General features: G+C 40.4%; 2 protein-coding genes across 3 annotated transcripts in view; one reads left to right on the plus strand and one right to left on the minus strand.

The window, feature by feature from the left end:
• Positions 1-4,284, plus strand: part of paqr6 (progestin and adipoQ receptor family member VI) — a 36,394-nt gene extending 32,110 nt beyond the window's left edge. For both annotated transcript variants that reach the window (XM_034103181.2, XM_034103180.2), the window contains exon 8: positions 790-4,284. In XM_034103181.2, coding sequence (XP_033959072.1) covers positions 790-1,055 — 266 coding nt within the window. In that variant the 3' untranslated portion in view covers positions 1,056-4,284. The remainder of the gene's footprint in view (positions 1-789) is intronic.
• Positions 4,285-5,188: 904 nt separating this feature from the next.
• ntrk1 (neurotrophic tyrosine kinase, receptor, type 1) overlaps positions 5,189-25,675 on the minus strand; it is a 34,076-nt gene continuing 13,589 nt past the window's right edge. The window contains exons 4-17 of the mRNA XM_034103179.2: positions 25,174-25,242; positions 22,836-22,990; positions 22,126-22,271; positions 21,207-21,345; positions 17,746-18,078; positions 17,260-17,271; positions 17,120-17,178; positions 16,925-17,027; positions 15,507-15,662; positions 15,077-15,207; positions 14,280-14,452; positions 10,734-10,974; positions 10,184-10,342; positions 5,189-7,480 (exon numbers count right to left, since the gene is read on the minus strand). Of these exons, the coding sequence (XP_033959070.1) occupies positions 7,295-7,480; positions 10,184-10,342; positions 10,734-10,974; positions 14,280-14,452; positions 15,077-15,207; positions 15,507-15,662; positions 16,925-17,027; positions 17,120-17,178; positions 17,260-17,271; positions 17,746-18,078; positions 21,207-21,345; positions 22,126-22,271; positions 22,836-22,990; positions 25,174-25,242 (2,062 nt within the window). The 3' untranslated portion in view covers positions 5,189-7,294. The remainder of the gene's footprint in view (positions 7,481-10,183; positions 10,343-10,733; positions 10,975-14,279; positions 14,453-15,076; positions 15,208-15,506; positions 15,663-16,924; positions 17,028-17,119; positions 17,179-17,259; positions 17,272-17,745; positions 18,079-21,206; positions 21,346-22,125; positions 22,272-22,835; positions 22,991-25,173; positions 25,243-25,675) is intronic.

Consider the following 25,675-nt stretch of genomic DNA (forward strand, 5'->3'; position numbering starts at 1 on the left):
CACTCTTGAAGCTTTTAAGTCCCGCCTAAAAACCCACCTATTTTCCCTCGCTTACCAGTCAGTCTGAGCTATGTCATACCTATTTGTATGCTTTCACTGTCTGTCCATAGCCTTTATGTGCCTTGTATTTATTCTTATGTGTGCTTTTTTTTATCTATTCGTGTAATATTATATTTTATTATAATGTTATGTTCATTGTGAAGCACTTTGGCAAACCCTCTGTTTTTAAACTGTGCTATATAAATAAAGTGGATTGGATTGGATTGGATTGAATGTTCTTTAAAATCTGCACTGGTTCCCCGTCCGTCAACGAATACCTTTCAAGAACCCCCTCCTTCCCTCAGCCTTCGCTCATCAGAAGCCGACCTCCTGTCTGTCCCCGCTCGAACCAAGCACTGAACCTGGGGGGAAGGAGCATTCTCCATCGCTAACCTCCCCACCTTCAAAACACTGACCAAAACTCGCCTGTTAGACTAGCTTTGAAGGTGTGATTGGTGCCGTGTCCTTGTGGTAAATGTGGTTTTATTGCTCATCTTATTTTTTTGCCTCTGTAAAGCGTCTTTGAGCACCTGATGAAGCGCTTGATAAATACAATGTATTATTATAAATATAGGCCTATATGGATACATTTTCACAAGATTGACCACTAGATTGAACAACTTTCAGCTCAAGTTTTTTGTTTGCACATGGCCGTTCAAAGGTGAAATCTTTATCCATGCACATTTTTTGAAGTCTTCATCCCTACCTTGTTGTTTCATACACTCAGTCTTGTCTTCCCCCCTCACACAGGCCACAGCCACCAGCTGTTCCACATCAGCGCAGTGGTGGGGACCCACTTCCAGATGGAGGGTGTGATGGCGGACATGGCGTCGCGGCGGACGTGGCTCCTGGCCCACGGAGCCGGGCCCTCCTTCCTGGGGACCATCGGGGTGCTGGTGGCCAGCCTCGTCCTCAACCTGGGCATCATCGGCATTTTCAGCGCCCCGTTGCTGTGGAAACCATGCCACAGCTCCAACCAGCCGCACACCTCCGCCTGCGAGTGCAAGGAGAAGTGACAAAGTGTCTCGGGCAGTTTGAGATGACTAACAGTCACCGTATAGCTCGTTTAACACCAAGATAAAGATTTTGAAGCATCACATCCACAGCTCAAAGTATTTCTCTACCACCCTGACACCTGAAGTATTCATTCATGTGTTCACTCAGCAGCTGAGGACCCAGTCGCCTTTATTGAAGCCTTTTTCTGATGCTACATTAAGCTCCTATTTGAGAATACATGTCTGCCGTGTACAAAATGTTTATTTATTTTCCCCAATGTGCATCTAAAAAGGCTCTGGGTTGAAGGAAGCTTGCTGAGAAGTGCCTTATTTTAGACCCACACTTCATTTACAATGTTTACAGTTCATCACTAAAAGTACATTTCAAATCTCAAACTGGAAACATCTAATATCGCAGGGATTATTATAATTATATCCAGAATCTCCTTTTACGTTATTAAGGATTTATTGAAAATATTCTTTGTAACTGGACTTCTTGGTTAGTGTGTTTTTAAAGCAGTGTTTCGGCTCTCCATAATACGATGCAGATTGGCTACCGGCTCTTATACATCCACCTATTGATTTCACTCTGCAGGGACGGGAATGGATTTGCAGATCATGTGGTTCCTTTTTTTCTGATTGCCTGCCTTATTATGAACCCCACAATCCACTCTCAAAAATCTTACAGCGCTGCGGTGATTAAAAGACAGGTACCATTTTTATAACGGTACATTACCATGGCAACACTATAGTGGCCTCATGCCCCCTGAAGGTCTTGAACAATTTTTATGTTCAGAGCAAACGGCACCTTTCTCTCTTTTCTCTTTCTTCCATCACAAATCTGCTCCGAACATTTATCACGTACAAAAGCACTGAAATTCCACATTTGCATTTTTCTATTATAGTCACAATTCCAACCCTTGAGGTTTATAACTTGAAAGTTAAGAATAAAAAGATATGTAAAGAAGTATTTTCAGTCAGATTGGAGTCTTGGTGTTGCAGTATTTGGTGGACATGCAGTTTAACAAACTATCACACTATTTTTATTCTGTGGTTTTGTTTTGTCCCATGAGACTGTTTTATAAATGCACCACTAAGCTAATAATTATATATATTTAAAAAAATATATTATATTTAGTAATAAGCAGGAATTTGGGGTAGATCAACGGTACAATTTAATGATGTTATTTAAGTTCTTACTAAATTAACAACGTTGTAATTTGCATCTGTTTAAAACAAGCAGGGAAAAAAAGACAGATATTGGGTTTAATTGTAGGCATCTCTCTCTTCAACCCTTATTTCTTACCTGGTTGTAAACTTAATATCTTTAGTTTTGGCTTTCTTACCTCGACAACTCTTCAAAGGGCATTTTCTTTGTGTATTTTATGGACAAAACAATTGATGGAACAACTGGCAGATTAATTCATGGTAAAATTTCAAATGAATTGCGTTCAAATTATGTGTTTCTTTTTCACTTATTTTAAGAAAATAATGTGTTAGGGACCTAAATTACGTAAATTAGATAATTTACTCATGTTGTCATAGCAGTACTGTGCATACAACTATGCTTCAGAGACTGGCAAAGAGGTGTTTATAGGCTTTAATGGGACAGGGTCTAAACATTTTTGTTGTAGTGCTAACATGTAGGTACAGTTTTAAACAAAGCTGCTCTTACTTGACAAATGGTTTGGAAGGCACATCTGTATAAAACCAGTTTGGCACACATTCACACTAAATACCACTAGTAACACCACTGGTTGGCACACACAACTCACAGAAAGCATGTGGCTAAATCACACACACACACACACACACACACACACACACACACACACACACACACACACACACACACACACACACACACACACACACACACACACACACACACACACACACACACACTCTCAAACTTTATAGCTGTGTTGGTATATGGTATATAAGAGGGTTATTGTATGTGATATTGTGGGATGAGGTGTGTTAGAGGTCCGTGTTGGATGCTGAGGTAGAAATGTGGGACAGATTGAATGTGTAGATTCACAAACACACACACACAAGAACACACACTTTGTATCAGAGCAGGGGAGAGGAGATGTTCTGAAGGTTAGTGTGTATAAATATCACGTCGGCCTTAATGTTGCAGACAAAACAGAACAGTATTTGCACTCAATGGCAGCGACTCGTTTTGTTTTATCTCTACCCCTGCCCACCGTGGATCGATATTTAATTTTCTCGACAGTCATCATCTTACAGCGTTCCTGGGTTTGACCCTGTTGATTCTTGGAATTGCATCATTACTGGCTTCTGTGGTGGTTCTTTGGCATCGACCCAAACCAGTTTGGAACTTATTTATTTCTGAGCTGCTGTTGTTTTCTTCCATCATCTCACTCGGCCGTTTGGTGCCTGCACTGTTTCCAGCAGTTTGACGGTGATGAAGCCCGAAGACGCTTCAACATCAAAAAGATCGATGCTGATGTCGTCTTTTTCTGAACAACATTTTTGCATTTATTCTGAAATGATCAGTTCTGGGCCCAGAAATTCTCCACAGCACACCACTGTACCTCTGCTGTTTTTCACAGTGAACTTGTTGGTTTACTGCTCAGTGAGCACGCAGATCAGGTTGTAATTATCAGGAAAACTGGGCACTTTTCTTGCGACAACTCTTTAAAAACAAATACAGCGTGTTGAAGGATGCTCACATATGTTGAATAGAGAGAAAAGATGAGTGCATAATGAAATGATTTGTTCCAAGAATACAAAACGGGGTTCGACAGACTTAAAGCTAACCCTTTTTTATTTTGTTCCTTGTCTGTTTAAAAAAGAAAAGAAAAACCACTCTTAAAATGTATAAATACTTATGTTCTTTCCTGTGTATAATGTGTAATTTGCTATTTTGTTCTAATAGACTTGTGTAATAAATTAAGCTTTTTATAAGTGTAAGAATTCTCACTGGAATCATTTTAAGTGTCTTGAAAACAGATTGAATGTCTGTTTTTACATTCATAGCTTGTTATCAATAGGAATGTCTTAAACAAAGTTTAGCAGACTTAATCATTATTTTAACTACAGAATAAAATATGCATGTTTACTGACTACCAACTATTGTTTTAATCTTTTAGTCTACAAAATGCCAGAAAAAAGGAGAAATACAGAATTCATTTCCCACATTTTAAGGTGATATCCTCAAATGTCTTGTTTTGTCCGAGAAACTCCAAGATATTAAAATGAACAGGTTGATTTTCCTTGCAGCTCTAATGTGATATGCTGATATGATGTTGTCTTTGAGGAATGATTTAAAAATCTGTGCAGACATTGCAGATCCTTTATTTTATCACCAGTCTGTGTGTTCCTTTTCATGGGATCTGCAGCCTTATCCGTGTGTGTGTGTGTGTGTGTGTGTGTGTGTGTGTGTGTGTGTGTGTGTGTGTGTGTGTGTGTGTGTGTGTGTGTGTGTGTGTGTGTGTGTGTGTGTGTGTGTGTGTGTGTGTGTGTGTGTGTGTGTGTGTGTGTGTGTGTGTGTGTGTGTGTGTGTGTGTGTGTGTGTGTGTGTGTGTGTGTGTGTGTGTGTCCAGTAGAGGGCAGAACTCGACAGTAAGAGTGTTTGATCGCTGCTATCCGCTGATCTGCTTTCATCCCAAACCAAATGTGATGCAGTGTTGCACCAGTGTGAATCCCCACAGATGTATCTGCAGAAAACCTGACTAACGTGTGCACACATTTAAGGAAAAAACACATATTTGTACAAAATGCAACCTTCAAATGAGATTTCACTTAAATTGTGTGAGACTCTTCCCAGTGAAGGTGCTTTAATAGGTAGCCTTGAGCTGTGAGTGTTCTCAGTTAATATAAAGAACTGCAGAAAAAACTTGATTTCATTCTACAAAATCTAAAAACGCTGATGTGAAATGATCTCTTACTGCTCACTTAACATCCAGAATGTTGGTAGACGAAATAATTAAAAAAATGTTTTTTGCATTTAAGTTATCCATATTGTTGAAAGCTGCAGGCTGCACACACTGTATATGCAGTGTACATACTCATTGTTGCTACTCATATCTCTGATGTTTTATAGATAGGACTGCTCTGGTGTAAATAGTTTCAACATCCGTGCAACAGTTATTTCCCTAAGTCACCATTTGTAATGCCCTGCAGTATTGATATTGAAGCATTCAGAGTGGTTTATTATTAGCAGGACACAGACCACAATTAATCTGCATTGACATTATCATAGAAGGAATAATTACCACACAAAAATCAATTCCCTGCATACATGCATTATACAATGAGGTGGAAGATTAAAAAGGGAAAGTTTCCCGCTGCAAAGCTCTAATAGGGGTTCCATTTTGAAAATGGCCTCATTTCCAGCTCTTATTATAGTCATATCCCATATCCATCCAGGCTGGAGACTCGAGTGCTTATTAAAAAGGTCCATTGTGAAACCACAAATGGAGCCCTTAAGGATAACGGGGACAACACATAGTGTACTAATCCTATCTGGCTCAGAATCTGCTTGTAGACACTAGAAGAAACAATAAGCCAGACACGAGTCCTCCAAGTGTTTTCATCCCCCCGGCACACCAGAGGAGGTAGAGGGAGAGAAAGAGACAGAGAAAGGGATGATAGCATTACTCACAATCCATTACCACTCCCTGGAGACGCTCTGCATACAGAGTGGTGGAGGGAGGAGGTGAGGAGGGGGTCGGTGGTGTGAGGTAGAGTGAAGGGTTTGGGTCGGGGTTTGCTTGCTGGAGGCCCAGCGGTAAGGCAATATGAAACTTGATTATTCCTTTTCAATAACCTTCTGCTGAGGATCCCGCGGAGACGTCGCAGGTTGCTGATTAGTTCGTCAAAAATAATAGAAGGCTCTTGAATGGTCTCGTTAAGATGTCTAACTTTAAACTACAGACCGCCGCCCAAGTCATTGTTCGCTCTGAAGCACGCCGTAATGATGGATGGATGCAGAGGGATGGTCCTCCCCAGCCTGCAGACATGTTTTGTATCAAGTTTGTTTATTTTTAAGGGCAGACAATATACAAAGAGCTGGAGTAACAATACATGAATATATAGTTTCTTACACATTAATACAGAGTATGTACATTTAGTATTTACACTTAAAGGCATGTTTGTATATACTCAGTCTTTCACCCTCTAAGCGTCTCATTTGGTTGAATTTAAACTTTTAATTTTTCTATGGAGTTGGCCCCACCTACAGTCTCTGTTTCAGAGCCATCTGTCACCCTCCTCCTGGAGTTTCACTCACTTTAATCCATCTGTTGCCTCAGTGTGTCCCCTCCCCACCATCTTGCCCCGTACTGAATTTCACTTCAGTGCTTTGATTTAGAAGGTCGCTACAGTAGCATGTTGAACATCGCTAATTTGTACAAAAGCCTCTCTCGAGTGTCGAAGGCAGGCCACAGGTCAGACTGTTGTTCTTTGGAAGTATTTTTGTTCATATTTGACAGGAGAACCAACATAATTAAATGTAAACATACACTTTCACTGCTTATATAGGACATTTTGTTCTTAAAAAATACTCATATGATACACTGGATTTGACAGAAACAATTAACAAGCTTTTGAAGTTTTTTGATTGTACATTTTTGATATCTTATATACATTTTCTGATTGCCGTTAAATTATCTTTCATATCAAAACCTATCCAAAAAACAGTGACTCTACTGTACAAGGGACTGTCTACTGTGCCCTAATCTGAAACATTGCTTTCCACTTTTGACTCGTGAGGTGAAGTGCCCTCTCTTGTAATCATCCGTTTCATTTTCTAATTGCGTTTCGACACAAGTGTCGCTTGTAGAGTTGTATAAAATGAAGCCCAGCTCAGCTCAGAGCCAATATCCCACAACAAGCCATCATCTGATATCCCAGCAGCGTAAAGCCCATATACAGTTACTTCAACAATTATCCATGCATGCCCCTCCATCTGGCGGATCTCACTTGAGATAAACATTCAACACTTTGGTAAACATTTGACAGGTTTCCAGAGAATGAGGGGCAGTAAACGGGGGTCGGGGTTACGCCGGGGTGAGGCGTAACTAAGGCGGAAAGAGACTGCAGATGCTTCCTCCGTCAGGCATTGAGGCTGGATATGGAGCAACTGTGACATGTTTTTAAATGAAACCAAGACGAACCTGTTTAAAGAAATGACCTCCTGGATAGAGGAATGAAATTAAAGAAGAAGCTGAGGGTTCAAATCAAAACCTCCCCAGCCTCTGAACTCCGCTCGCTGGTTGGTCCTCTGCCCTTCAGCCCAGGATGTCCAGGTAGACGGGGGGGCTCTTGACCAGCGTCAGCAGGCGGCTGTGGAGGTCCTTGATGACCATCCTCTGCTGGGGCTCCCTCTGCCAGCAGCCCTGCATCAGCAGGTGCACCTCTTTGGGGCAGGTGCGCGGCCTTTCCAGCTCCCGTCCCTGCGTGATGCATTCAATGGCCTGTTGTGGGCGAAATACAAAAGAACGCAATATTAATAAGGAATATTTTGTATTTATCCTCAATTGCTCCAAGACAAACAATAGAGACTGTTATCACTCTGTTAATTGTTTTAGTGTCAGGATGCAATTCCCTTCTAAATAACACCTAAGACAAAGTACAGCTAAGGGTGATGGGATATCCAAAGTTTTGCACGTAGTCATTAACTAAACAATTGGATGTAGCCATTTCCCGACATTTTAATGGCAATACGCAAGGGTCAGAAGATACCATTTATTTTCAATTGATCCTCTGGATGGAAATAGTTTGAGTAATTGCTGAGACTTTACATTACATGTCACTTGCTAGACGCTTTTATGCAAAGCGACATACTCAGTACTGTGGGCAATCCCCACAGGAGCAATTTGGGGTGAAGTGTCTTGCCCAGGGACACAACGACATGCTGACTGCAGTGGGGTTTGAACCTGTGCTCCCCTGATCCGAACACCAACACACTAGTCCACTGCGCCACACGCCTCCCTAAGCCAACCTCCTGATAATCACCACAGTTATTGGTTCTCTGGGAATTATGAATCTGCACAACATGTTGTTCTAATCCATGTAGTTGATGCTGATATATTTCATATGAACAAGTTCAAACTTTGACTTGCTAGGGGTGACATTTTTAAATTCTCAGTCTGCTAAAATGTATTCAGTGAAAGCTCCAACAAGGATAAAAACATTTTGTATTTCTTTGCCCAACTACCTTCGAATCTACAGTCCTACAGACGTGTCCATTAGTGGAGACCTCGGGGACAAATGACAGCAGCCAAAATATGAATAACCTCCAGCACAAACACTAATGGCTCTGATGACTGATTGAGTTCACACGCTCTCGCTGCTCAGTGAATAAATCACTGCTAAGCCTAGAGAGAGGTTTTCACTGCGCTCTCCATTTGAAGGGTTACGGACTCAATTTCTCTCCATTGTTAACCTTGGCCTGATACAATGAGCAGACGAGGCCTGTCAGTCCGCCTCGCCGCTCAACACAAGGACTCACATCGTGGTCGCTGTCGCCACGCTTGCACTGATAGTATTTTGGGATGATTTATCTCTGCCACGGCGTGTTTAGGCAACATGATGATTTTACCTGTCCTTCATTGGCCGAGACAGATTAGGTTAACAAGGTTAAAGCTCATTGGCCCTGGGCAAAAATGAGAGCCAATGAGATTAGCATTGAGTGCTAGGGAAAGTGATCTACCCTTCTCTGGATAGGAGAGAGGGTTTGGGCCTGTAATCGCACCGCTGTGGTCACAATGGAGTCCCACTTCTTGGTGCTCGAGCTGCAAAGGCTAGACTGAAATGCCCTTAATTACTATGAATGTATTGATTACTTTAGGACTGTAGAGCGGTGAAAAACTTCAATAGCATATGCTCTGAAGTATTCACCACTGCAGTGAAAATGCTTTGTTCTGCAATGTTCTCAATGCACCAAAAAACGGCCATTTACAAATGTGTTTGCACAAATATGGGCTGCAAAAAAAAAAAGTTCTGGTTCATTTGATGTTTGTAAGTAGATCTCGAGGCTATAGTAAACATTTTAATACCAACAACCTATTTCAGTCCACGTTTATATACATAGTTTGAGCGTTTAGGCCCGGGCCTAATCACTCCACACATTTGGGATAAGAATAGCTTAGCTCACTAACTTTAAAGGTCCGACTATCAACGCCTCTAATGCTCACTAATTAACAAGTTGTATCTGTTTATTTGGATACGATTTAAGTAAACAAACTTAGTTTTACGGAGAAACACGTAGACTATTTCAAGCATCAGCTTCAAGCAGGTGCCAGTAAGCTAGTTTTCAGTTGCTATGCTAGCTTGTCTGCTACTGTGAAGGTTAACAAGATTTGTACAGCGAAAGGAGAAAGTAAAAAAGTAAATATGTCTCCCACAAACAATGTAGGTAAATCTATATTACATTTTTTTGTAAGTGACAGAAAGAAACACAAGATATATTTAAATTATTTAAAGTCTACCAAGGCCCAAAATCAATACAATAACAATATTTATACAATATGTACTTACTAGTTTCACTTTCATTGTTGAGGTCTGGACATCAAATCAATTTTTATTATTTGACTGGAAATCTGAGTGTCTAGTTAAAACTCAACAGTGAAATATTAAACTGTGTTGACAACAGCCGAGAGAAAGCACTTCGTCAAGCAGCAACTTTCTCAGGGTAGAGCCACAATCCTTTCCTACAGCCACAAAAATAACACAATTAGTTTAATGACGTCTATTGTTTGTCTCCTGGTTTTGAAGTGCCATTTGAGTGCCGTTTTATCTTTGGAACAAAGTCTTTCAACAATATGTCGAGTCTTACCAAAGTATGTCTACATAAAGACGGTCATTGACTGAAAAACGCACATGCTGAATTTGATGGATATGGACGAAACCAAGTTACAGGAAAAATAACGTTTAAAAGGATGTAAAGAAATGTTGGATATCTGAAGACCTTGAAAAATAAAACGTAAATAAGGTAATATATTTCTTTATTTGGGTGAGCTGACCCTTTGTTTGGTGTGTCCTTTATTGATAGATAGAAACAAAACATACTTAAATGTGTCCTGGCATCAGGAAAGACTGAATGATTTGGCAGTAGCAAGTTACGTCTTTGTTTTATGGTCTATCAAAGACGACGATGAACTTTGCGTCGCACCCACCTCACTGTTGGACAGCTGGTACCAGGGCTGTTTCCCGTAGGTGAAGATCTCCCACAGGACCACGCCGAAGCTCCAGATGTCGCTCTCCGTGGTGAACTTCCTGTACATGATGCTCTCCGGCGGCATCCAGCGGATCGGGAGCATCGTACGTCCTCCCACCTGAGGAGGACAGTGAGGGAATGTAAGTAATGTTTCATATTATTAAACCACTTTGCTTTCTTGAGGGAACTTAGCAGATATACCACATTTTGGAAGCACATACATTCAAATCTTGAAGAGAATATGATTCCTCTTCAGCCTTGAACTATCTATAATTCATCTTGAATGTGAGGCAGACAATCTGAACAATAAGAGTTTAAACATCCTAATACGCTTCAATACTTTGCATTTAACGTCAGAGAGAATGAACCCAAAGACACCAAGATAACAACAATTTGCAAGGCCAAACATAAGGGCTGAGTGGGAAATTAAGTCCTGTTATTACATTCTGGCTGAACTGACACTTTGAGGAACTTGTTAAAGTCTTGTGTTTTTATTTTCCAACACTCACCCGGTAGTAATCTGTGCTGTAGATGTCCCGGGACATGCCGAAGTCTCCGATTTTGACCACCACGCCCTCCCCCACCAGGCAGTTGCGGGTGGCCAGGTCTCGGTGGACGAAGTGCAGCGAGGCCAGGTAGACCATGCCCGAGGCGATCTGAGCGGCGATGTGCAGCATCTGAGGAAGAGTCAGCTGACCCAGAGGGGGCATCTTCGTCTCCTCCAGGATGCGAGCGTCAGGGCCGTGAGCTCTGCAGGGGACACACCACGGACATGTGAGGGTTGGATTTGGCATCTTTAAGATTATTTCAATGTATATTTTGGGCTTTATCAAACATGAAAGGGACACATGTAAGAACATAAATTAAACCCAGGCAGTGGTAGAATAAGTATTTAGATCAATAAGACAAATGTCCTTCAAGTATCAAAGTAAATGTATTTATTGAGATGAATGGCTGCTGTGAGTGATATAATGTTATATTACATTATGCATAAGAAGCGTTTTACTGCTCTGTAAAAAGCTGGTCGAGGTTTGAAATCTTTTTTCTTATTCGCCTTCACTTTCTTTAAAAACTTTACTTTTGGTAAAATCTCTATATAATCGGATCTCTTCAATTAAACCATTAGAGAAGTTTAGAAGGGAAAAGTCGCTTAGAAACAAAGTACTAAAGGCCGAAAATTGGTTTAATCTAGCATAGACGTACTGCAGCATGAAATGGAAATGTGAGGAGGTGATTTAATCAAGTTAATTACCTCTAAGTACCTCAAAATTGTACCAAAGCACAGTACAAGAGTGAAATTGCTTACACCAGTGGACCAGAGTGGAGTAGTTTTAATTGTTGCCACTATACTGCTATACGTTTATCAAGCACCGTTTGCATTAGGTTATTCAATTAATTCAAGGTTAGTTTCATTGGTTCAAGACTTAGTCATCACTGCAATGATCTATATGTCTATAGGCAGTATAACCTTATATTTATATTCACTAATTGAGTGATTCTGAGGACTCAGTTTGTATCAATTGTAATATATATAACGAGCCATTGCTCTTAGAAATACTTTAAAGGTAAGATGAGTTTAGATTCGTGTTTATGCTTTTTTAAAGATGTTCTTCTTATTACTGCTGCTAGATGACAACATATTTCTCCTTATTGGATTTCTTTTCTGCACTGCAGCTGAAACCATGACTTTTGTCCAGTGTAAAGTGGACTGCATGAACACATATTTCCATTTGTAAGGAGCAGAGCATGCTGGCCTCTGCTATTCTTCTCCGTTTCTATTGGCTGTCCAGATTAATCAAATGCTGGGATTGGGCTCCCAGTGTGTTTTCAGCTGTGGCATCAACCTTGAGTGATCTGAAGGACAATGACCTCAGCATGCAATCTGCAGAATGAACATTTCTGACATATATGAGCTCTTGAGCATGACAGACCTGGTCGGCATGACCCGGCCATAATAAATCCATTTAATAGAAACCATAAGGCTTGCAATTGATTTGAAATAATGCAATTCGGAGATGCAGAGCCAATTGACTCTCGCTCGTTCTTCTGTTGATCATAAACACCCACTCTCACGTCAAACTCAGCCTAAATGAGCAAATCACTGATGATGTGTCTCCATCCATCCTAATATCTCTCCTCTCCACTTTGTCCCCTCCTTACAAAGGAAGTTGTCTATACAATCACTATTAGTTTAAAAGGCAGGTGGCAGGGTGGGAAGGCAGCTGCATTGTGGGGGCCCTTGGACATTTCACCCTTTCTGTCTTCTGGAAATGCGATTTCCATCCATTGGTGAACATATATCTCAGGCAGAATCTGTGTGCATGCATGTGTGTGTGTACTCCCAATCTGTCCCCTGTGGAGGACACCTGGCAGACTGCATCCACTGCGTCTGCTCTAACAGTTTAGTCCCATGCTTGCCCAGGTGCCAAGTGAGCTCAGATAGGTCAACACTGTCTCGGTCCTCAGGGACTCCTTCAGCTCCGTCCAGAGGTTTATACACTTATCATTTATAACAGATTTAAATAACACATTTGAATCTCTTCAGTCACTGTGTATTGTGCTATTATAAACCGCTACTTTAGAAATCACATCTGGTCTATTTCCACTTAAGGGCTGAATCTGAATATTTAATCAGTTTTTTAATCTGAATATTTAAAGCATTTATTAGAATTCAAATAAAATCCTGTAATGCACTCTTCTTAGTATTATCATGCCAGAACATCTTATAAATAACAGATTTGCCCCTTGACATGTTGTGAATCACTTTAACGACAAACAAGAGATGTGCCAGCTATCCAACAAAAAACTCCCACACTGATTTAACAAAGCAAATTGGTTTTCTCTACAATTCACTGCTGGCTTCATTTTCAGTTAATTAATTTCAGGCAAACTTTAAAAGGAGTAAAAAGGATGTGAAATGATGGAGTTAAAGCAAATAGCTCATATTAAGGGTTGTCTGAGTCACTTTAGCAAAAGATTATTGTCAATGTATCCAAAAGAGGTGTCAAACTTACAGAAGGTTTAGAAAACAGACTCTAAAGGTCCCCAGACAGAACCAAACTCTTTGTAAATAGTTATTTAGAGACCACTAAAGCAATGCAGCAGCATCATAATATCAGTCTATACAGTACAAAGTTGTGCCGTTGTCCTTATTCATACACGCAGACACACACAATTCACAGATGCCCTCTGTGACCACTGGAAGCACACAACCTTTCAAAATCACTGAAACTGCAGCTAACAGTGTCTACAAAGACCTGGACACTTTAAATGGTGTGTCAGAGGAAAACTGCCAACAGACTCTGACTCCAACAGTTAAGTGCTTTTCTCTAAGTCCCTTAGAATCCGGTGTAAAGATGTGAGTGAATCTACCTTTCATGGCTGTTTCTTACATTTGTCTTCATTATCAACAATTAACATTCATTTTGGGACATGAATTCTATGTTCTCCTTTTTGCTGTTTTATTTAGTTTAAAAAAAATTATATTTTGTCTTAATGCCTTTTTTAATCCACTCTTATTTGGCTTGTTGAACGGTGCTTTACAAATAATCTTTCCTTACATAATGTTATGATCATTCTCTCAATTAATTAATAAATAATAATAATAGCTTTGATTTATATAGCACCTTTCATGAGACCCAAGGTCGCTTAGCAAAGAAGAACAGGGCAAAACAAACATAACAAAACAAAAGGCAGTCAGACAACCAGTCAGACAGACAAAACAACAAATAGATTAGGGGCCAAAGGCCAATGGTCAATGAATTATTCTATCCTGAAGCCCAAGTAAAAATATTTGTATTGCTTTTTCATCAGAGAGATGCAGTTTAGTTTCATAGAAGATTCTAAAATATATTAAATATTCAAATTATAATTTTTGCTATTCATAGAAATTATTAAAACGTTCTGGATTCATTTTGTGGCAATCAGTTAATTGTTTCAACTCTTTTATGAATAGATAAATAAATACTTTCCCATTTAGCTGCTGGATAAACTTTAGCATGTGTTTCAGTTTTGTAACGCTCTTCCTGAGCATCTTGAGCCGGTCTGCCACGTACCTCAGAAACCGGTTGAGGTCTCCGTGCCTCATGTATTCAAACACCATGGCCAGAGGCTCTCCGTCTGTGCACACGCCGTAGAATCGCACGATGTGCTGGTGTTGGAGCACCGTCAGCAGCTCCGCCTCCCTCTGGAAGTCCTGCCGGGTCGACTCGTTGGCGTCCTTTAGAGTCTGTAACCACACAACATGTAGATGTTGGTTACTTAGCATACAATAAAAGTAAAACCTTCTAAATGAACTACGTTAAAAGCAATCGACTGTGTAAGAAAAGTAAATTGTGTGATAGAAACATAGAAGTAAAGTTGCTGTTATAGAGAGAAATCAAGTGTTCCTCCATTGGACCCTGAATCCCTTACTGCGGTTTGCACTAACCTGTAGTAACATGAGCTGTGTATTAAACCAGCTGACTGTCCTCTACAAAGACATCTCACTCTGAAACCGCAGGATGTTATTTCAGTGTATGGAGGATTTAAGTTTAAGTGCAGTGTATTTACTCTTGATGATGTGTTATCAAATAGCACGTATTTAATTCTCAGCATTATTCCCATCATTAGATGGTGAAGAGTTGAGAGCAGACAGGAAGAGGGAGTTGGGGATAAAATGTAAAACAAATTCCATGCTGGACTCCCCAAAATGACTTGTTGAGTGTTGCAGTTGATACAGATAAAACAGTAACTGGTTGGAAAAGAAGGAGGTATCACTTGTTTCTTTTGGTGCATGAATGGAGCGGATAAAGCTACATTAATAGTGTAAGTGATGTCGACATAATGAAAATGACGTTGCGAATGTACTCACCTTGATAGCCACCAGCATCTTGTCGCTGTCCGGGCTGAGGTGGGCACATTCTGCCAGGTAAACTTTCCCAAACGCTCCCTCACCCAGCTCCCACTTCAACACAATGTCCTGCCGTTTGATATTCTGGACGCCTGGTCACGAAATACAAATACATGTTAGAAAATCTGTGTGAAATGGTGTTTGTGTGGACCAAAAGTGAATTATACATGCATGAGATTTCACAACTTTAGTGCTATAGTTTACTTCCCTTATACAATCCATTTTGAGAAACCTAATAAAAAACTAACCAAAACCTGAAAGAAACAGACAATGTTTAAAACACTGCAAATGAAAAAGTGTAATAATAATAACAACAATCAAGACACTGAGATGTAATAATATTTGGGGGCATGAGCATAATTGCAGATTTTAGTTCAGTAATAACACTCACACATGTCTTTCTCCTTGATGATGCCGCAGAAGTACTGTGGGTTCTCTACAAAGCTGGATAAACCAGAGTCTTCATCTGAGGAAGGCGGGCTGGTTCCAAAGTTCATAAAACGAAGCGACACGGCCAGATCATCCTCAGTGCCCAGAGCTGATGAGCCTAATGAAATGGGGAGGGATGCAAACAAGCCAAACTGAGTGATATGTAACATCTAATCAGACTCCAACCACTTGTGATTGCATTGGCCATCAAAAGAAGATTCAGAGCTCATTTCCCCCCCTTAGAGGAATCGAGGCTCTCTGCTACCAACTAGTCTGTACATTTGCTGATGCCATGGTGACAGATGATGACGAGCTCTAATAATCACCATCATCAACCATGCGGCAATCAGGACACATTGAAGTGAAAAAAGGGGAAGGAAGCCTGAATGGTTAGCAACCCCCCGACTACAGTGCGTATTAAAAGCCAAACAAGTGGGGCCCAAATTGTAAAACCCACTCAGCAAGGCAAACCACAGAACCCCTAGAGTCCAACACGGTAGAAAATGGAACAACAAAGAGAGAGCACAGAAGCGATGGAGGGAAGGAAAGAGGGAGCAGGGTCCACTTAGGCAATCAGGCCCACTTAGGCACTTTGAGAGTGAGAAGGGTAGATGTGTGCGTGCGTGTGTGTGTGTGTGTGTGTGTGTGTGTGTGTGTGTGTGTGTGTGTGTGTGTGTGTGTGTGTGTGTGTGTGTGTGTGTGTGTGTGTGTGTGTGTGTTGGGGGGTGGGAGGTTGGGTCAGAGTGGAGCTTTATCACGCTTCGCTGTTCCTCCATCCGTCCGTCCATCCGTCCATCCATCCATCCATCCGTCCATCCATCTGTCCATCAATCCATCTGTCCATCAATCCATCTGTCCATCCATCCATCTTCTTTAATGGCCATCACCACGTGCTGAGGGAGGTTTCTGCCGCCGCTCTCATGCAGTAATTAAGGCACTTTAGCCCGGCCACACAGCGGCACACAGCTCAGTGGAAGTCCTATATTAGTCTGACTCTCCTGCACATTACCTTCTGAGAGCCTGACAGAACCATCTGTGATTTGAAACAATAATTTGGCAGAACGTTTCACTATGGCACATTGCAGTTTGCATTGTATGCCTTCAGATTGTGGTTCTGGCTGACACAATGTTGCGGGTAAAGGGTATCATTTTAACTCCAAACATGTCGTTTGAAAGTTATCTTGAAGTAAACTTTTAGTGATTCCTGATTCTTGCCGAAGATGTTCCTGTTGTTTCCTGTTCTCTCCTGCTTCCAGTTCTTCTGCTAAGCTAAGCTAATACACTTCTGTATCTAGGTAAAGAAAGGATGATTTGTATCCTCATATTCATCTATATTATACATGCAGTAAATGAGTTTCAGTGATTGTGATTTTTACTTACGGTGGATCCCAAACTTGGAATGCTGACCGCACTTGTTAATAACCAAAACCATGATGAGAAGGAAAATGCAGGCAAACACAGCGAGACCGACAGCCACAGACACCTGTTCAAACAAAGACAAATCATTTCTCACACTTACTAAAATCACAGAGAGTCATTACATTTGTTTTTGGGACAAATGACGCACAGACGTACCACAAACACTCGACTCTCCGAGTTCTCTGTGACGTCCATGTCTGATTTCTTTTTCGGTACTGAAGGGCAGTAATATAGATTTGTTAAAATAAATGACAATGTGTATGCAGTGTTTTTAGGAGAATGAAAAAAATACTCACTTGGTTCAGGGACTAGCATGAGGGAACAAGAACACAACACACTTAAATGAGTACACAAACGTTGGTCATAGGGATTGGTTTGAGGTTTTGAAGGTTGGGTAAAGTATTATTTTTACATTTTTACATACACACGAGTGGGCAATATGTCAATTTGCAGATATCTAAGAGCTTAGCATTACTTATTTTATTCAATAACTTAATATCTAGTATACTGTTATCTTCGAAAGCAGAATTGTTCAGGAGCGACGTAAGTTGTTTCTGATTTTTCCCTCATTCATTGCTTTCTAATAAGTATATTGTGGACATTTTTATAAGTGTTGCAGAATAATGAAGCTATTGTTTCAAAAACGGACCAAGTGGCAGGGTTACAAAATCATGTTCAGCTATATTCCTCTTCAAGCTGCCCTAATGGCCTCCGTGGCTCATTATGGGATTCTGCTCGGGAACAAAACATCCTGCTGCTCCGAAACTGTTTCAGGAACTCACCTGGAATTATCCCCTCAGGATCAAACATGTCGAAGGGGTTATCCATGAACAGCCCCTCAGCTGTGGCCTCATCCCTCCCCAGATTGTTCTGCACGATCAGAGTGTAGTGGCCATTGTTGATGTGGGTGGGCTTGTTGAGGAAGAGACACCCGTGTTTCACTGATCCGTCACCCAGATCGGGGATGAGCTGGGTGTATGTGTATATGCTCTTTCTGAGATCTCTGCCATTGTAGCGCCAAGTGATGTTCGGCTCAGGATTTCCATCCACAGCGAAAGGGAAACACCAGTGGTGCTGCGGCTCAGCCTCTTTCAGGAAGATGATTTTGGCTGAAACTGTTGAGATATAACATTTGGGAGTTTAGTAATGGTAGAGATGTAGGAGATTTGGGAAAGTGTTAACTGATGAAATACTCCTGACTGTGTACTTCTAAACTGGAAGTCAATTATGAAAGTGAAGATTATAATGATTTCATAAATGTGCTCATTATCAGTTAATTGAGAAATGATATCCCTCTCATGTCTGTGTGTAAATATGAAGTTACTGTATCTTCGCTTAGCATAAACACTATAAACGGCCTGCCCTGACAGAAGGGTAATAGAAAAACCCCGAAAATGAATCTGCAACCATTTAAAGTTCCCATGTCATGCTTTTCCGGTTGTTACCCGTCCCCTTGTGTGTTATGAAGGTTTTTATGCATGTAAACGGTCTGCAGAGTCAAAACCTCTCAACCCTGTAGGGAGTAAAACTCTAACACAGAAAAGACCTGTCTATGCTGCCCATGGATGTATAGATGCTGCCCCAGAATGCCTCGTTGGAGATTTCTCTTTTTCCATTGTTTGCTTCCTGGGTTCTGTGACGTGTGAACACCCAATCAACAACAAATGACCGGATTGGCCCAAATGGACCAATCCGCGTAGCACCTCACACACCAGGATCCCTTGGCTAACTAACAGGGAGTCCCCATTGACTTGCGTAGAGCTCCCTGGACGCTGGTAATAGACGAGTTATAAACCTTTTTTTTACTCAATATCAAGCCACACTTATTGTTTTTACTTCGGCTGTGAGTGCTTGTGTGTGCTCAGGATGAGTTTCGCTTGTTCTCGTTGTATGGCCGACCCGGAAACCTGTCCGCTCCTCGCAGCAACGAGCCTCGCAACGTCCCGACCAATCAGAGCACACTGGGCTCACAGGGAGGGGGGGGGGGCAGGAGCTCCAACAAGCCGTTTAGGACAGAGAGTGAATACCTGGTGAATACACATACTATACAGAGATGCTGTATGAGAAACCAATGTGAGTTTGGAAAATTGCACAATTTAAATCTATTCTAGTAGACCTCAACAATGGAATTATGATCAGTAGAAATGGCCATGACATGGGACCTTTAACTGATTTATTGAGTTTTCAATTACATTCTCTTAAATGAGATGATTTTCTGCTTTGCTCTCACAGAAAGGTATGACAAATAAATTAATTTGAAGATGTCACCTTGAGCTCTAGGAAACCTCACTATTTATTTGAGATTAACCACATGATTAATCATTTTACAATAATCAACACAACTACTGAAAAATAACTATTACTGTCAAATAAATAGTAGTGAGTAGTGGTAGTTAGGTAAAAAGCACAACATTTTGCAAAGTAGATATGAAATGGCAAAACTCAAGAGTTGACATTCCATACCTAAAAACTGTAATTAAGGACAGCACTTGTGAACTTAATGTACTTTGTCACTTTAAATGACTGGTTATTGCTGGTAAATGACTCAAATCATGATTATAGAGATGCTCATTTAAATGTACAAGCCTGAGATTATTATTATTATTATCATGTGTAACATAAAGTCAGAGGTTGGTGAAGTGCCCTATACTGTAGGTTCCTCTCTGAGTTTCCATGAATCAATGTTCTCCATCTGTACTGCAAACCTGTGCTGACCTGCTATTAATAATGGATCCCGGTCGTTGTTGCGCCCCGACCACAAAAGCTACCTGGAAGCTCTGCTGGACGTGAAGTTACAGGAAATGGCCTCTTTTAGATCGAACATGACTCTGAAGTGCAGGGACCCCTCATACACACTGACAATGTTCTGCTCTTAACCCATGACCCTGCCTCACAAAGTGCTGTGCTAAGGGGATACTGAGGCATTTGTCCTTTTTGTTCCAGACCTCGCTGAATTCTGCGGCTAAGTGAAAATTAGCACAGTTAATAATTTTTAAATAATCATCCATTTGCGACCCCTACTAAACTTACACAAGGTATTTCACTGCAGGGGTTAAAAGTATGGCTACAATGATGTTTATTGTTGTCACTGAAGAATTAGACAACAACAAAATCTATTTTATAATACACAAATGATTCCTAGCATCCCTCCAGGCACATTCATTGTTAACTGAAACCTTTGCAAACAAATTATTAACTTTGTCAATGTTAATAAAAACGTGCACTCTGAATCCACCTTTTCACGTCAGTCAAAAAGAAAAATATTACATTGCAAAAAACATGTTTTAGAAAAGCTCTTCTATGAAAGGGAAGCCACACGGGCACCATGAATCAATGGCACAGAGAGCCACTCAGCAGTAAACACCCACTGTTCTGGGAGGTAATTAAGAGTAATTAAAGGGCTAGCGGTTAACGAGTGTCCGTCCACCAGGGGGGCTGATGTTGATAGATTAGCAGCACTAACGCATTTACAGACTGCCAATCACTGCGGATGAAGCGGTTTTCCGGTGTAGGAGGGAAAAGTCCATTAGCACAGGCTCAAATCAGATCTTAGCACGGGTTATCAGCCCATTTTCCTGACGTTCATTATCTGTCCCTTGATGCTCGTGCATTTGGCTGCAGCTGAATAGGCGCCCCTGCTCTTTTTGGCTGTATTTTCTAATGAGTGTCACTGTGTTGGTGATATATGATATTGTTTAGGGCATATTGTTTCAGTAATGTATCGCTAATGCATCCGAGTCTGTTTTGTGAGGGGCCGCTGGGTGCTGTCATTCCTCGGTGTTCCTCAACTTCCAGACGCACTAATGCATCTGAAGAAAACAACAGTAAACCTCCTGGGTCAAGCTGCAACTGTAATTTAGAAGTACGAGGTGAAAGAGTTCTTTAAGAGCAAGGAGAGGTAGGTTCACTCTCTTTTGTCCTACCATTGTATCCCCTGCATGAAATGACTAGCCATACCTGCAGCACTTCACTCATATTATTTTAACACTTCTCACCAGTCGCCAGAGTGAGTGGCAGATGACAAAGAGCTCCATTAGAAGCATGGTGGGTGCATACTCGTATTTGTAGAGAGTGCATTTAGAAGAAATCAGTGCAGTGCTTTTTTCTTTTCTCTGGCTGTCCACCCTGCCTGCACTAGAAAAAATAGCCCCAGTGTGCTCTCGCCCTAACCTCCATTAAGCCCGACGACTTGTATAGAGCCTGTGAGCTCTCAAAAGTGTGGTTTTATTTTGCAGGCACTTACACTCAATGTCCAATTGCACCATCTCCTCCCCGGGCCCAGCTTGGTTCTCGGCCTCACAAGTTAGGTTGTGCAGGTTGTCATCGGAAGAAACGTTGGTGAGGAAAAGGACCAGCTCCAACGTGGAGCCCCAGATTCTCTCCTGTTAGCAGCCGATGGCACAGAGAAAAGAGCCGAGGAGGTTAATGCAGCCCGGTCACAACTACATATGGATCACTCCGAGGTATACAGGTCAGAGGGATGACATGGGATACCATTTTCTACATTACTGAAGATCAATAGAACACAGAACCCATCTGAACCTTATTTAACCAGGTTTAAGCTACAGTTTATCTAAATAGCTGACAGCACAAGGAGACAAGCAGGAAAACATTTCAAATGTGAAAGTAATAAAATAAATAAAACTTTTAAAAAATCTAAACAAATGTCAGCTTAGACAAATACAGCCACAAGCAGACAGGCAGAGTTAAAAGCAAGCGAGAGAAAGTGGATCTTAGAGTTAAACCTTGCAAGCATCAAAAAATATCAAATAGACGAGGGGAAGGAATACGATATATTTTGGGGAAAACATTTGCAAAACATGAAATCTTAAATCTAGGGACAAACAAGGGATCTCAGGTGTCGAACAGTATGATTCAGAGACAGGAGCTCAAATTATCTACAGTATAGGGGCCAATTTGTGCTTATAGGACATTATATGTCCATTTTTTTACTAAAGCAGAGCCCAAAGGCAAACAAAAACGTGCATGAAAGCGCTTTATAACACCTTCTATTCTGATTTGTATCAATAAAATCTCCAAAGAAAACTTAAAACTGGAGAAAAACAGAACAAACCTTGAGAAGAGAGACAGAAGAGCCATCCTATTTTCAGTCCTTGTCAATATCTGTATGATATAAACATATATTGAAAGGAGTTTACTACCTGCGTGAAGAAGTGAGAGTTGAGCTCTTGAGTTCGCCATCTCACGTTGGGAGTGGGACTTCCTGTCACTTGACACGCGAACGTCAGGTTGCCTCCATCTTTAGTCTTTGAGTCTTTGAAGGGGACAATAGTCACCTCGGGCAGACCTGAGAGCAGCAGAGGAGACGTGTGAGATGTGATGGTACAACGCAGTGTGGAGAGCCATGGGGTTTTTTTTGCAGCTGTTCAGAGAAACTCTCCCAAACGTTTCCTGGCAACAAGATGTTCCCGCACTTAGCGATCAAAACAACAATGCTGGATTTCTTCTCTGCATTTCACTTCACCCCTGCTTGTTAAAGGAATTCATTTGCAGAATAATAACAACAAACGGTTCTTTATTATTTATTTTCTAGTTGCGTCATTTGAAAAATATTGATTGCACCACATAAGAGAGAGACTTATGAAGAAGATAAAAAAATGTTGTGATGTTTAAAACAAAAAATATTTAAGGATCCCTTAAGATATAAATAGATTGGAAGAAATTGCTTTTAGTCTCCCAAAAAATCCAACTTTAATTGTATTACAATCCTTAACATTACTCTTACTTCTCCTTCATTGAGAAATCCAGAATCTACGAATATGCAAACTTTACTGTGAGATTTGATCTATGCTTTACACATGTTATTGGAAACATGTGTGTTGTTCAGTGATGAAGGTCAGATAGTACTCACTGCAGTTATCTATCACCAAAGAGTTAAGGGGTACTTCTTGATGATTGGAGAAACAAGACAACATCTGGTTGTCCATGTCACCGCGTTCATTATGCTGCCAATGCTGGAGCCAGTGGAGGTCACACGAGCAAAATAAGGGGTTGTCCCTCAAAACCCTGAAGGGAAAAAGGAGGAACAATTAGCTCCACTGGCTAAAAACTTAAAAATGTTATTCCCTTAGATTTGTGACAAAATCACACAGACAAGAGCAGCAACTTTGAATTTTGTCTTGCAAATACATTTTCAAGACAAAATTTGAGGTCGTTTATTGGAGACTTACTTCATTTGATACTTGAAAAACCTTTTTTGCTCACTGCATGTATAATCACATAATTGTTGTTTCCCTCCTTTTTGGAACCAATATCAATATTAGAAACATGTATTTTTGATATTTTATAAATCCTTGAAGAATTGTACCTGCTACATTACGATTACCATTACTATTTATTGAGAATCTCTATGAATTAAAGTCAAATGTATACCAGTCTGTGTTCTGTTGCCACATCGGATCTCCGCCAAATGAGTCTTGACGACTCACTGTCACTCGATTCTGTCTCCAGAGTCCGACATCAGCCATAGAGGTAGTGTATTATTCAACAGGTGTTCTACTCGTAACGTGCGTGACGTCACTAACCGGGAAAGCTGTTTTGTTCGGAGCGGTCGTGTAACATCGGAAGTGAGCATGGAAAGTTGTAATAAACCACGATTTATAAATACAGCGGGCATATTGTCATGAATGACATGATTTCCCATTAATAATAGTATATATATTATCGTAATAAGAACAGTATTGTCCTTCATTTCGTAAGCTTTTTAAGATCAAAACAATCGTCTCACACCCCTCTTACTTTAAATAATAACTTTTGACCTAACACTCTACCCCTATTGGCTCAAAAGAACGTGTCAATAATGTGCTAGCTCAATTAATAATTAAAGATGCAAAGCAGGAGTCAGGACTGAGATTCAAAATTGGCTTAAGACACTTTATATTGATTTTGCATTTACTCCCTTTGGTGTTTTGTTTGGGCTTTTGGATAAGGACAGTACACAGTTGATTAATACAATTATTCTTCTGGCTAAAATACTTATTTTTAAAAACTCAATCAAGGACAAATCTGAAGTTAAGGTGTGTGAAAAGTAGATTAAAAACACCATTTATTTTAGAAAGGATGATTGCCACAAAGAATCAAAGGGTGACTCAACACACCATGAAATGGGAAACAATCAGCTCTAGCGAAGAGTGGGATAAAAAGGAACAATACATATAAATATGCTTGCCATGTTATTTATTTATTTTTTCATTTTAATGGTTTATTTGAATAGGGACAGTGCACCTTAATGAACACTTTAGACAAATAATGCTTCAAGTGTAAATATGCCGGATTTTAGCTTTGAGCTAATTTCCATCTGTAGACCCTGACATACAACATATAAGAACATGACATTTGTAAACATAGAAAAAAATTAATACATGATATGCAAAAGAGCATGAGCAGCATACAAGCATTTACCACATGGCAGTACACTATAGCAGCAACGACATATTAAGTGCAAGAGGACCCCTGTGTTAAAGTGCATTTAGCGGTGATTACACGTCTGGTTGTTTCTCAACCATTCTTTGAGTTGACCTTTAAAACTATTGAGAGTGGGACAATCCGTATCTCAGTTGGGAGGCTATTCCACAAAGATCTGCCGTTAATGGAGAGGACATTTTGTCCAAAAGTGGTCCGTATGCGGTGGACTTCACAGTCTCCTCTGGTTTCTGACCTAGTGCAGCGTCCAGTGAGTTTTTTGTGGATGGATTCCCCTGGGGGGGGTAGTCCATGAAAACATTTATGGTATGTGCTTTTGATGATATTGGACTGTCAACCTATTTTATTTATTTTTTGTATTAAATGTTGAAATGACCTACTACCTATTTTATATTGTCTGAGATAGGAACGTCTCCTATATTGTTATTGTTATGTCCATGTTTTGTGTCTGTAGCCTGTACAATAAAAACAAAAACAATATTTAAAAAAAAAATGTACACAATTTAACATTTAATACCTTAACAAAACGTTTATTTTCATAATGTAAGCCATTGATGCACATTCGAAGTAGTTTATGGCAACACAACTGATGGGCACTGTGGGCAAACCTGGTGTAGTCTGCTGCTAGGCAGAATAGTATTATGTTTTCCTTCTGATGATGTGCAGCCTAATGAGTGAGATTGTTTTAATCCTTGAAAGCCAACTTCAGGGGCCAGGAACTTTAACTTGTTTTACTGAACAAGAGATATTGAGAGAGTATTACTCACAGGTTGAGCAGTGGTAGAAAATGAAAGACCCTCCAGGAGATGTGTTCCAGAGAGTTTGATGCCAGGTTCCTATGAAATAAAGAGAAAACACACATTTGTAATGCTGTTTATTTGGCTAAACAATATGTAATACAACAGTAATTCAACCTATGTTACCTTGTTCGCTTTGGCTGAATTGTGTGGCTTGATAGTTAGCATTAGAGGGAAAAGACCACCCTCAGAGATTAACGGAGTATTGGAATTGCATTTTTAAAATGTCATATTGTGTTTCACATAATACCACAGGAAACATCCTTTCATCAATCAACAAATCTATTCTCAGCCTAAATGAAAGAAAAGTTAAAGTAGAAGTATTGTTTTTATTGTTTGTAATCTAGTCCTGTTTTGCAGTTGAGTCATGCGGTGATGTGATTGCTCACTTTTAGAGCAATGCTTACCTGCTTTGTATTACTCTCTCAGTCGAAAACGTTAATGCATCCAAATGGGTTCTGATCAATTACCT

Source organism: Pseudochaenichthys georgianus, chromosome 16 (genome assembly GCF_902827115.2).
Source record: "Pseudochaenichthys georgianus chromosome 16, fPseGeo1.2, whole genome shotgun sequence".
Classification (NCBI taxonomy): domain Eukaryota; kingdom Metazoa; phylum Chordata; class Actinopteri; order Perciformes; family Channichthyidae; genus Pseudochaenichthys; species Pseudochaenichthys georgianus.